Source organism: Musa acuminata, chromosome BXJ2-4 (genome assembly GCF_036884655.1).
Source record: "Musa acuminata AAA Group cultivar baxijiao chromosome BXJ2-4, Cavendish_Baxijiao_AAA, whole genome shotgun sequence".
NCBI classification, from domain to species: Eukaryota; Viridiplantae; Streptophyta; class Magnoliopsida; order Zingiberales; family Musaceae; genus Musa; species Musa acuminata.
Genome location: NC_088341.1, coordinates 4834933 through 4847939, shown reverse-complemented (window position 1 = coordinate 4847939; position 13007 = coordinate 4834933). Strand labels below are relative to the sequence as shown.

The 13007-nt window shown below is 41.1% G+C and overlaps 3 protein-coding genes across 8 annotated transcripts; 2 read left to right on the top strand and 1 right to left on the bottom strand.

The window, feature by feature from the left end:
- Positions 1-2177: 2177 nt before the first annotated feature.
- LOC103980774 (probable ribose-5-phosphate isomerase 2) lies at positions 2178-3425 on the top strand. Its single transcript, XM_009397274.3, has one exon. The coding sequence runs from the start codon at positions 2333-2335 to the stop codon at positions 3206-3208; it is 876 nt and encodes a 291-aa protein (XP_009395549.2). The 5' UTR covers positions 2178-2332; the 3' UTR covers positions 3209-3425.
- A 2849-nt stretch (positions 3426-6274) lies between these two features.
- LOC103980773 (uncharacterized) lies at positions 6275-8489 on the top strand. Its single transcript, XM_009397273.3, has 2 exons — positions 6275-6603; positions 7809-8489. The coding sequence occupies exons 1-2, from the start codon at positions 6442-6444 to the stop codon at positions 8337-8339; spliced, it is 693 nt and encodes a 230-aa protein (XP_009395548.2). The 5' UTR covers positions 6275-6441; the 3' UTR covers positions 8340-8489.
- A 39-nt stretch (positions 8490-8528) lies between these two features.
- On the bottom strand, positions 8529-12778 carry LOC135609625 (zinc finger CCCH domain-containing protein 9-like). Of its 6 annotated transcripts, XR_010485818.1 has the most exons (4): positions 11476-12670; positions 10252-10620; positions 9264-9349; positions 8529-9177 (listed from the first exon to the last, which is right to left on the bottom strand). XR_010485818.1 is itself a non-coding variant. In XM_065103072.1 (3 exons), the coding sequence occupies exons 1-2, from the start codon at positions 12220-12222 to the stop codon at positions 10255-10257; spliced, it is 1113 nt and encodes a 370-aa protein (XP_064959144.1). In that variant the 5' UTR covers positions 12223-12671; the 3' UTR covers positions 8529-9177; positions 10252-10254. The 6 variants fall into 6 exon arrangements, 5 of the variants coding, with proteins under 5 accessions (XP_064959144.1, XP_064959143.1, XP_064959142.1 ...); XM_065103072.1 differs by lacking the exon at positions 9264-9349 and having other exon boundaries at positions 11476-12671; XM_065103071.1 differs by lacking the exon at positions 9264-9349 and having other exon boundaries at positions 8529-9160.
- Positions 12779-13007: the final 229 nt, after the last annotated feature.

Here is a 13007-nt window from a genome sequence, read left to right as displayed (position 1 = left end):
ACCATTGAATACTTCCAAGTTCCAAGACAATAAATTTCTAGTTCAATCCTAACAAATTTCAAGATAACAGTTCATATCTTGAGATAATTATGAAAATTCAAAACTATCAAAGTACAATGCAAATAAATTTAATATGTATTATAATTTATGCTTAATTTTTTAATAAATTATGCCTCATTAATTAGGTGGTTGAGGGATTCAATATACAAGAGATCTATGAAAAGGAAAGGAAGAAAAATTGATGAAGCATTCTTATTTTTGAAATCTTATTAAACTTTTATATTTCTTGCTCTCTTCTTCTCTGTTCGTCTTGTTTCACATCATCAAATTTAATATTTGAGTTGTTCAAAAGTAGAATAAGCAAGAAGCCGATCCTAAGAAAATAACATAAACTAAAATACAAAAAGAAAATATATTATATTTTCAAAAGTTAAAATATATACGAATAAAAGCAAGTTAGATGCACCTTAAAAATTAGTCTTATTGTAGAATATTAAACCCATTTTTCAAATATTATAAGTTTGAAATCTCATTGGAAGTATTTTTGAAGGTGTCAACTAATTTGATTAGTAAAAGCTTTGATCCCGTTCTCATCTTTACCACCTACCTTTAGAAAAAAAAATTATTTTGAGTCAATTTTTTCATATACTTGTGCTCACTTGATATATATATATATATATATAGAGAGAGAGAGAGAGAGAGAGAGAGAGAGAGAGAGAGAGAGATTTCTAGTTGTTGGACAAGGCCATGGCCTGGAATCAACCACCCAACTGTTGGCCTGCCCTAAAATGGCCACCAGTGGAAGAGATTGAAAGCCATGTTCCTATATGGATATTGGATACAAGTATATTTTCTCCTCTCTTTTTTTTATCATTTTTCATTATCTATGCATCATAGGGATATTAAGAAGTGTACATAATTTTTTTTTATTAATTTGCATAGTATGCACCTCAAAAGTGAGCCACTTATTTAAGCATCCATCTAAAATTAGCTATAGTATGAATCAACATGTAACAACCTAGTTTAACTCATAGATCAAAGGCTATTAAAATACTTATTAGGATCGACTTAGTCTCAAGCATTCTAACACTAGCCGTTGAGTTTCAATAAATTAATAAGTCAATTATTCAATCGAATCAAATTATAACTAAGATTGATCTAGTTATAATTTGATTACACATAATGAAGAGCTAAAAAAATAATATTTAATTCTTAGAAATGGAGGAGAATGTTAGACCTTTGAGTTGAGAGAGATTGTGACACTTAATTTAGTCACACATTAAAATTGGAAGATCACTAAAGTTAGTTTATAAAGACTTGTTGAAGGTACTATTATTAATTTGATCTTGAATATTTTAAATCATTAATTCATGTTAGATAACTTATGCATACTGACATAATAATATGAATGGATAAATATCTGATTTGATCTTTGAGTTTTTTTTTTAATAAACGGATGAACATGTTATTAGACCTTTTAGGTTTTTGTAAATGGATAATATGCTCTTTTTTCAGATCCAATAAATATGTTATTGGATTTTTTTCATCAATGGGTAATATGCTCTTTCATGAATGATTATATACATGATTGTGTTAAACCAATCGAACCAAACCGTTAGTGGGAGAAGAGAAAAAGAGAGAGGTTTTCATAAATGGATATTATGATTTTATAGGTTTTACAAATAAATAAAAATAGATAAATATAATGTTGATCTTTCATATTTATTATGTGAAACCATATTAAATTAGTCAGATGAGAAAGAGAAAAGGAAAATTTTTTAGATTTATTTTTAACATATATATATATATATATATATATATATATATATATCTCTCTCTCTCTGCTTTGCCTCCATATGTCTTTGTGGGGCCCGCTGTTGGTCTCTATGACACCGTCCATTCCCGTTATAGAAAACCTCAGCCATCGTTTCGGTGCACGCCTCGAGCCGCGTTGCGGTGGTCTCCCCACCGCCCAATCCAGATCTGAGATATCATCATTCGTCATCAGCTGTGACCACCGAACATAGTTTCACCAGAATAATTCCATCCATGAAGCAAGACGTGTATAATTACACGTGTCGATTTATGACATGGAAAAGTTACTGTTTTCTATTATAGTGTGGATAAAAGATCACCTGCACCCTTTATATCCACCGCTCCCTACGCGCCACTCCTCGTCTTCGTCTCCAAATCCTAAGCCCTAACCCTAAAGCAAGCACAATTTTCTCCACCACTCCTTTGTTAGATTCCTCTCCCACTCGGTTATCTGGTCTTTTGGCGTGTTCTTTTGGCATAAAAATCTACCTTTTTGACCCGTTTCGCCGCCTATAAGATGCCGGCAGCTTGCTCTCGTGCCTTGGACATGGCGCTCCCCTCGCCGCACCTTCTCCACCCCGCGGTGGCGGTGGCGCCGGCCCCTCCGTCCCGGGTCACTGCCCCGTCCCAGGACGAGCTGAAGCGCGTCGCCGCCCACCGCGCCGTTGAGCAGGTGGAATCCGGAATGGTCCTCGGCCTCGGCACTGGCTCCACCGCCGCCCACGCCCTCGACCGCATCGGCGACCTCATCCTCCGGGGCGAGCTCCGGGATATAGTCGGTATCCCCACCTCCGAGTGGGCCGCCGCCCGCGCGGCTTCCGCGGGCATCCCCCTCACCGACCTCAACGCCCACCCAGTCATCGACCTATCCATCGACGGCGCCGACGAGGTCGACCCCGCCCTCAACCTCGTGAAAGGCCGGGGCGGCTCCCTCCTCCGGGAGAAGATGGTGGAAGGTGCCAGCCGGCGCTTCGTGGTCATCGTCGACGAGTCCAAGCTCGTCCCTCGCCTCGGGGCCAGCGGCCTTGCCATTCCGGTTGAGGTCATTCCCTTCGGCTGGGCCCTCACGCTCCGCCGCCTCCAGAGCCTGTTCGATGGCGTGCCGGGCTTCAATCTCAAGCTCAGGACCGCGGCAACCAACGCCAAAGCCAGCACCTTTGGTGAGAACTGGTCCGATTTGGATCCATTTGTGACGGATAACAAAAACTATATTGTAGATTTATTCTTTGAGAATGGGATCCATGGTGATCTGAATCGGATCAGCGATGAGATCCTGAGGATCACCGGAGTGGTCGAGCATGGGATGTTCCTTGGACTGGCATCGTCGGTGATCGTGGCCCGAACGGAGGGGGTTGTGGTGATGAACAAGGAGGAGATATCCAACGGTATATGAGAACAATGTTTTATCTTTGGGTTGGCTAACTAGTTGTTGCCTTTATCTGCACCGAAAAAAGGTGTATTTGCCATTAGTTCTCTGAATGAAGGAGTTCTATGAAAGCCTGAAATTTTGTAGTCGGAGAAGACGATAAAAATCTCAAGCGTCTCCATGAATTTTGCTTAGGGATTTAACAGTGATCATTAGTCAAATTTAATCAGATTTTGTTGCAAAATTCTTATTGTCTCGTATGAAGTAATGTCTGATTGGATTGGTTTGGTTTCATCTTGATATAAGATCATAGATTCACTTATATGAAAAGAGCTTCTCACTAACATTATATTCTATAGTGTCATGTTTTGTTATGTTGTTGGTCTAATTGGATTATGCCTTTTCTCATGGTGGAACATCGGTCGCACTAGTCGCATGTGTGAGCTTTGTGGTGCATTGGCAACAGTCTTTAGTTTGGATGTTTGGTAAGTTCTGTGGTTGTGTATGGGAATTCTTGATGATACTTGTGGTCTGAGGACATTTGAACCAGTTCAGATGCCAATAAGTTTCAGGCATTCTGAGAACATGTGTTCAGGATGTTAGATATATGCAAACAGTTCTATGTGGATTCTACTGTGTTTGAATCTCATGAGTTGAGTTGATCTAATTGAAAAAGTACTGAGCGAGGAGTAATGATTTGTTTATACTAAAATTGTCTGCAAGTGTTTCTTTTCCCTTTTGTTGGGTTGTTTAGAGCAAGGTATGCAATACCGTACCGTACAGGTGTTTCGAGGTTAGTTCGGTATGGTACGGTATCGTCGTACCGAATAATTTTATATATTTTCTTCCCTACTGTAGTAGTGCTACAGTGCTATAGTGTAATACTGTAGCACTGTATCGGTACTGAGCGGTCCACGTACCGGTATGCCATCGGACCGGTACGTACCGTCCATATCGGGCGATATGATTTGGTATTGCATACCATACTTTAGAGGTCTCCTTCAGTCTTGTGTGCCGGAACATAAAAGCTCATTTGTGATGCATCTTGACCTATACTTTGGAATATTGGCAAGCCTTGAGTTGTTATATACTTGATTTTAGAACTTTTTTGAGCTTCCATTTCTTCTTGATTCATTTTATGGACTCCCATTGCAATGGTAAAACAGTATGTTTTTTTAACAGTAAGGTTGATACTTCTATCTACTTACGGTTTAGGATGCCATACCTGTTTAACTTTGTGACATTATGTGCTTTTGGTTATATGACACTTTGTTGTGCCTTATGACACTTGCGTTTCTGAATTTTTGGCTAAGTTTGTCTGCTTGGATGTCAAGTAAATGCCCTCGATGCATGCTCTGTTTTGACGCTGAAATTAGATTAGATTACTATTTTCTAGCTATTGATCTGTAAATAATCAACTTATATACATGCTGAATTTGTTGTGCTTCCAGTAGGTTAATTACCCAATGTGGTTTTCCTTCGTCTTTTTATTCTTGATAAGATTAACATCATATTCTATTGTTACTAGCTGCTTAATTGCTTCAAGGAAGATGTAAGGCCATTGCTGTGCCGGCATCATTACTTATATCGCAGTTTGTGATCCAAATGCTATTTTTTGCTGAACAGAAAGGGTTGACTTGTGATTAATCTCTTGGCTTTGAGGTTAAAGATGGATTCTGGGTGAGTGAGTTACCACTGTTTGATTCGAAATTTTGCTTCGGCAAATTGTGCAATAATACCCAAGATGCAGATTTTGTTTGGAGTTCACTATGAATCAAGCTTATTTTTTAAATATATTTCAGCTTTGTCAACATTAGATTCTGAATGATGTTCTCCATACATGCTCATATATCAATTGCAACTCTTTTCCCATTGGATCTGAGTTCTGCCTTGCTAAGAGGTGAGATTTTACTTTTGTTGTGAAGAACAAAGCCTGAGAGCCAGTCATGGAAGGTTTTAGGTTTATAGGCAGCCTCCAGGTATGCCCACTTCATGTTCTTTCTGAAATACCCCCTCTCTTACTACTCTCTCTCTCTCTCTCTCTCTCTCTCTCTCTTATTTTTCACCATGCAAATTCCTCTCTCATCCATCCTCTTTATATATATATGTGTGTTTTGATAATTATTTTAAGATTCTTAGGGTCAATATCCTAAGAGGACAAGAAATCTTAATACTAAAATGAGTTCTTGTGAAGGAAATCTTGACAATTAAGGTTTGATTCTTTTATAAATATCTCATGTATTTTTAGATTTGGTGGAAGAAGAGTAAGATTTGAAGAATACTTTAGGTACTAATAGATTTTTTGTTAGCGTGTCAGAGAAGAGAAGGTGCTTTCTAGTGTTTGTAAAAAATGAGAGAAAATATATAATTTTTTAAAAAATTTTGAAAAAGGTGTACAAATATTTTTACGAAAATGAATGAGGATAATTCAAGAGTATTGTAATTGATTTCACATAATAATTTTTTTTATCTTTTTCATGGATCTAAATGGAAAGTATCGATACGTTTCTTGTTGAATTTTTTGTTTCGAGTTCGATGATGTGATTGACAACTCTAATTGCGCTGCAAACTATTCTTTGAAGGAATGTTTGACCATTTGAAGAGGACTCAAAAGGAGTTCTTTCTACATCCACTTGATGATTGATGCAAACTAACAGTTCAATGTTTCTACGCAATCCATGTGGGGGAATTTATATATGCTATAAGGAATTCTTTTATAAAGAAGCAACTCTTATTTTTTATATATGCTATAAGGAAACAACTTGAAAAGAAAAATAGACGTACAAGATATCTAATAAGACTAGGGCTCTTAATATACGAGGATAATTGATTGGTGCCATCGATATTACTATTTAATAGTTAATATTTTTTTTTTATAAATAATAAATAATAAAGATTTAGTTCAATCTCAAGATGTTACTATCGATAATTTGACACTAAGTTAAATTTACAGATAATTTAATATTTTACTGATCAACCTTATTATTATTTGGTTTAATAGAAGAGGAGAAGAAATGGAAAGAATTCACAAGGAAAGGAAAGATACATGATATTTGATCTTCCAAGAAGTTCATTACGGTCGGCGTCGAAGGAAGGAAGGAAGCGTGTGGGCCCATCTCCTCTCCGTCACCTAAAAGCCAAACTTCAACGCATGCTTCGCGTCTTTTCAGGCCCTGTTTGTGTGTGTGCCTTCTTCCTTGCTGCTTCCATCCAACGGGAAGAGGAAGAGGGAGAGGAAGAGGAAGAGGCGGCGGGGGGTGATGGAGCAGAAGCAGTTGGACCTGGTGATGGTTCCGCTGGGTCTGCTGCTGCTGGCGGTCTACCACTTATGGCTCTTCTTCACCATCCTCAAGGATCCCCGGCGCACTGTCATCGGCCTCAACGCCCAAGTCCGGCAGCGCTGGGTCAGAGCCATGTTGTCTGTGAGTCTTCGATCTCTTCTTCTTGCTTCTTCTTCCTTCTCCTCCTCCTCCTATCGATATATCCATGAAGACCTACCTTGATGTTTCAGTACAACTTGAACGCTTTTCACGGACAGGTAGGTAAGTAGGTATTTAATTTGTCCAATCGCATGATATGATCAACCCAGACAGAATTGCCTCTTACCAGACAGTAAGTAATATGCACTATACATAATATATATATGTAATTAAATTCCTAGCCGACTTTTAATTTTCTAATGAGGTTAATAATTGTTGATCTTATCTTAAGCCATCTTTCAAGTAAACTACACTGCACCAGCCTCGTGTTGCGTGCAGTCCTTTTTTCTATTCGAAGTGCGTTACACCATAAGAACACACCTCAGTTTTTATAGACCTTTGACTTGTTGGTCGTAAGTCATCTATGCGTTCTGCTTTCATCACCTTTAACTTCTACCATTCATTTCGTCTTCCATATAATTTTTAGTTTTTCTAACATGTCGTCAGTTTTATTAAATAAAGGTAAATATTTTATTTAATATAATTTTTTGTGTAATCTGTTTTTTGTGACAAAAAGTAAAAGTTATTTTGTTTTGATGAATTTATGAAAAAGCTTTTTTGAGATTTTATTGAAAAAAAAGGCCCCTCATTTTCAAAATTCCCAAACAATATCAATTTTTTTCCTAATTTCTAAAATACTTTTTGCCTCTCTTTTCCTATGGAATGATCGATAAGATAGGATGAATCGATCTAGTAATAATATTTTCGATAGTACTGAGACACAATATAAAAATATCATAATAATATTTTTGTACTACATTATAATGTTTTTAATAATACTAAAAAAATATTATAACATAGAATTTTTATACAAGGTTATAGTGTTTTTGTAGTATTACTCAAAATACTGTAACATGATGCAAAAATACTATAACACCCTTATTAATCGATTCATAGAAAAAAAAAATAATAAAGATCGAAGATATTTCAGGTATTAGTAAAAAGGGGAGTTGGAAATTCATAGAAATAATCTGAGGAGATTCTCAGATTATTTTTTTCAGACAAACAGAAAAAAGTGTTTTTTCTTTCTAAAATTATCCCTTTTTTATTTTTAAGGATATTTTTGAGAGTTTAAGAAGATTGTAGTAAAACTCGAAGCAGAGCTGTTCTCAGGCTTACAATTTCTACTGCTGCTGTGATCCGAGCAGGACTCGCTCAAGAACGGCGTTCTCGCAGTGCAGACGCTGAGGAACAACATCATGGCGTCCACCGTGCTGGCGACCGCCGCCATCACCCTCACCTCCCTCATCAGCGTCTATGTGAGCGCCACCACCACCTCCTCCTCGTTGGTCTTCGGCAACAAGTCGTCCGTCGTGCACTCCGTCAAGTACTTAGCCATCTCGCTCTGCTTCGTCGTCGCCTTCCTCTGCAACGTGCAGTCCATACGCTACTACGCGCACGTCAGCTTCCTCGTGAGCCAGCCGTTGGCGGCGGAGGGGGCCATCTCGCTGGAGTACGTGGCGAGGAGCCTGAACCGGGGCAGCTTCTTCTGGTCGCTGGGGCTGAGGGCGTTCTACGTCTCCTTCACTCTCTTCCTCTGGATATTTGGGCCGATTCCCATGTTGGCCAGCAGCGTCGTGATGTGCTGCCTCCTCTTCTTCTTGGATACCACCACGGAGATCACCAGGAGACATCATGTCGCCTCCACGGTAGAACATGAGGCTAAAGAGGAAGTTTAATCCCACTTACCTTCTTCTTTCGTCTTCTTCTTCTTTTATTTATTCCATGTTATTACAATTACAATTAAATCTTTAGACGTCTACATGTCTGTATTTATGTACATGCGTATTCGTTCAAATAATATGCGTATTTAAGGGAAAACGCAGAAGAATACATATACCTGAATTTGCAATTGTTACGTATTTTTATCTCGACAGCATAATAATACAAACGGATTCGTAAATGATAAACGCCTCTGGGTGGCTACGTCAATTGCATCCAACGGTGGGATAACACTTCTTTTATCTGTTTGGAAGTCAAACTCATTGCAGACATATCACATCTTGGGAGCCCTTCACACACCACAAACGAAAGAGAAAAAAGAAAAGCAAACAAAAGCTTTAACAAAAGGTGATAGCCGAGAGAGGGAAAGCCAATGGCCACACAAGGAAATGGGATGCAACCTAGAGGAAAGCAGTAATGGCTCCAGACATCTTGATATCTTGGCAAACAGGGTTCTCTCGGTTTTGGGGTCCACCTGAAGATTTGTATGGCAGTGAAGAATAGCAACCATGTACGGCAAAGGACTCCTTGCTATCTGGACAAAGAGGGCTCTTTGCTGATTCTATTTGAAGATTATTATGGAACTAAGGAATGATCATCCGAGGGTCGCAGTGTGACACTGGAGAGTAAGCATCATGGGATAGACTTGTTGATCTCTGGCCAAACAGGGTTCTGTTACTGAATTCCACCAGAACATTTATCTTGCAGTGATGAATAAACATCTAAGAGGCAACTCGAAAAGGCCACATCCGACAAAGATCCTGTACCTTCTCATGGGCTGTCCATGGAAATGATCTGCGGTTAGAAATCCATAAGAACAGTCATATTATATAGATGATGACAGAAGTATAGAGAACACAAAGGAGTGAGCTGCAGAAGACCTTGCAAGACATCATCGGTGCCAGAAAAGGAGTCAGGACCCCAAAAGCTTCGGATAGGTTCTTTATAGCGGTCACCGAACCATAATCTAAGGGAAGAATTGGTCGACACAGCATGATAGAATTTTAGTACATGTGACACGCTAGATATTGCGTGAGGTATATTTTATTCATGCAACTTGGTAAAAAAGCTGCGGAAAGCAGATGAAACAAGACGGCCAACATATGATAGAACGGCCTATATGATCGCACCATGCAAGTGGCCGCAAAGCAGCAGATGCGTTCCCAAATCATTACAAGCCAACACCGACAACTTTATATAACTTGAAAACCCACAGAGAGAGAGAGAGCGACACTAATAAAAGAAATATTAGACCCCACAACTTTTATCGCTTGAAAAGACATTAATATTGCAGAATACAAAACGAACAATAGTTTCATGAAGACAATCGGAGAAATTAGTATGGAAAAAGAACACAAAAGAACAAGTATGAGACAATTCCTGCCATCCCATTCTCTCGCCACAACTCTCCTCACGATTTACAAAGAATTAGCTCTAAGCAGAGAGACATTAAACCAAACCAACAAAAAAACACAAAGGAAACTACTATATCATACCTCTCCCATCCTTGATTAACAGTGAAGAATATATTCCTCTGGCATAGTTACACCATCTGTATTATCATATTGTTACCTTTACATATATTTATCTACCATAGAGAGCATATACAGAGCAAAACAGCTTTCAAACACGGCCACCCAAAGAGCGCTTGCGTCCTCTGTGTATATTCACATCACCTCGCCTCTTGTAAAACTATTTACTCTTTCATTTTCGTTTGTAATAATATTGGTTAGGAGGAGAAAACATAAGTTCTATACCTTTCTCTCTATCTCTTCTTTTCTTCTTTCTGTTTCTTGTTCATTAATTAGATTGGGTGGGGTATGATATGTGGCATATCTAGGGATATAGGAATGACGATATTGATGATACCTTCTAAGGGCGGATGAGGAGACGTTGGTGATCTGCGAGGGAGAGGGAGTGGCGGAAGTGGCAGCGGTGGCCGTAAGGACAGGCGCCGCCGGAGAGAATCATGCGGCAGGGTTCGGTCTTGTAGCGGGGGTGGCGGAGGACGGGGCGGAGCTCGGTGATGCCGTGGGCGAACTGGCAATGGTCGCCGTAGGGGCACTCCCCGCTCTCCTCCCACTTGTTGCACAGCTCCGTTTTGAACATCCCCTGATGGTACACCTCCAGCTCCAAAGCTCCTCCTCCATCGCCGCCCTCCCGATCTTCTTCCTCGTCCTCCCTTCCTCTTCTTGCCCCTTTCTTCCTGTTGCTGTCCCCGCCCACGTACACCCGCTGCTGCTTTTTAGTAAGCAAACAAAAGGTAAATTGACATGATGCGAATCAATCAAACAGAATAATAATTTCGCTGTGACCAGATCAAAATCTCCGAAACAATGATTTCCAAGCATTATAACTAAGTGTCGATAACAAAATATGCAAACAATGATCTACGACCGACGACTACCAAAACCTCCTCTGAGATTCTTCTTGCCCATTATGTCTCCTACCTGTCTTCTGATGGGGCCGACGTTGAAACCACCGGGTAGGAAAAATCGTTCTTGAGCCGTAAATGAACCCATATTTTGAGAAGAATCGTACTTGAAACAATATGTGCTACTACCTAGTGGCTACTCAATGAGTAATAAACTGTTTACTACTTCCTTTTACTAGATCAATAAACTGTTTGGTAAGCGTGCGTTAACATTAGCCATCCAACAGTGATATGCTCTTTAGAAGAACTCCCCGACCATAGAAATGATCAACTACATGCATCACTCGAATAATAAGCTTTATAGTGTAAAATACGAGCAGACGGATATCCCTATAAATATATATGTTCTATACATCACTACCAAACTATACTCGATTGGTAAAGGTAATGCATTTTCAGATTATTGAACTTTGGCATTTGATAATCGATCATACAAGCCGTCCGATGAATAAGATCCGATGGACAACATTTAGATGTGTGTTCTACAGTACTACATGTCACTAAGAAAACTATTATCAAGCAGTAAATTACATGCACGAAACAAGCAGATGCCACACATAAAGATGAACGCAAGTAACTTAATATGGTAAACGACATCATAATATCATCAATATTCGCTCGAGGAAAAATAAGAGGAAGGGGGAATTTTACTCTCTCACCTTGCTTACCATGGCGGGGTTGGAGACGCCAAACCGGCCGTTCCGCTTCGCAGCCGAACTGGATTTACCGTCCTGGTTCAGCTTCAGGTACCCGCTGGAGCGGATCGAGATGCTCTTGGGCAACGAAACCTGCTTCTCCGCCACCGGAGGTCCCGCGAACGGGTGGCCCCCGCCGCTCTCCTGGACGGAGAGCACGCTCGTGGGACTCTCCTCGGGCGACGGCGGTGGAAGTTCGGCGACGTTGAGGAGGCGGAACTCATCTTCGAGCGCCGCAGATGCAGATGACGGAACACGGCCAGCGTGCTTCCCGGCGATCAGGCCGAGCCGCCTGGCAAGCTCGGCGTTGGCGATGCGGATGCTCGCGTTCTCGCGCCGGAGGGACTCGATTTCCTCGGTGCAGTCTCGGAGGTCGGAGAGGCAGAGGTCGTAGCGCTCGGCGACCTCTTGATACTGAAGCGTGAGGCGGGCGAGGTAGAGGCGGTTCCCGTAGTCGGCGGCAGCAACTTCCGGCTCGACGAAGGACGACGACGGGGGAGGGATTAAGATGGAACCAGAAGCAGCGAGAGGGGCCGTCACGAGCGACGGGGTGCCCTCCTTGGGTGAGAAGATGGAGTACCAGTAGGGAAGATCTCCATCTTTGTTCAGGTATGGGGTTGCAGACTGTCGATCTGGAGTAACGAACGGTTCTGACGCGATCGATGAACCGAAGCAGTCGCCATTGCTGGGAGAATCGAGTTCGTGCTGCATCGACCTCTGTCTGCTTCTGTCTCCTAAAATGAGACAACCCACAAAATTCAAGAAAATTTCACAGACATGAAATCAATAAGAACGGATCACCGCCACATTAAACAATCATCCAAACCTCGCACAGATCTCACCAACCTCAAGATCAGTATATCTCTTCACGCCGAAAAACGAAACAAAAAGCACAGAGAAAACACCCACACCAACAGCGCGCTTATCCAGCACAAATCGATTCAGATTAAGTGAACCTAAGCTAATCCAAGCCGAAACCAAGAGGATCGATATCCAAGAAGAACAGCGTGAACGCATGATCATCCGATCATCAATGAGGGTTTCAAGAACACACTCAAATCATCAAATCACACTTACGATGGTCAAGACAAAGGTGAGCAGAAGCAGCCAAACATCACGCTATGGAACATAATTCCTCCATTACAAAGAAAAGAATTAGAAAACCCAGCATCAATGGACACATAAAATCACCAGGTAGAAGTAGCGATTCCGAGCAGAGGAGGTCTCAGCTTCGGCAGAAGAGGAGAGGGAGAAAGGAGACGAGGCGGTTCAAGAAATAGGGAGAGGAGGGGGAAAGAACACATATATAGATACAGAGGGAGTGGAGTGCGAGGGAGTCCAGCGCCGCTCGTAACGGTTTCCAAACGGAATTCGACGTCCGTCGTCTCAAGACGACACAATGGGACCACTGTGAGCTGACGTGTCCCGTGGTGTTTAATCGGTGGTCCCACGTACATGCGGCGGGACCCAATATGACGAGGTCAAAGGTGGGGCAG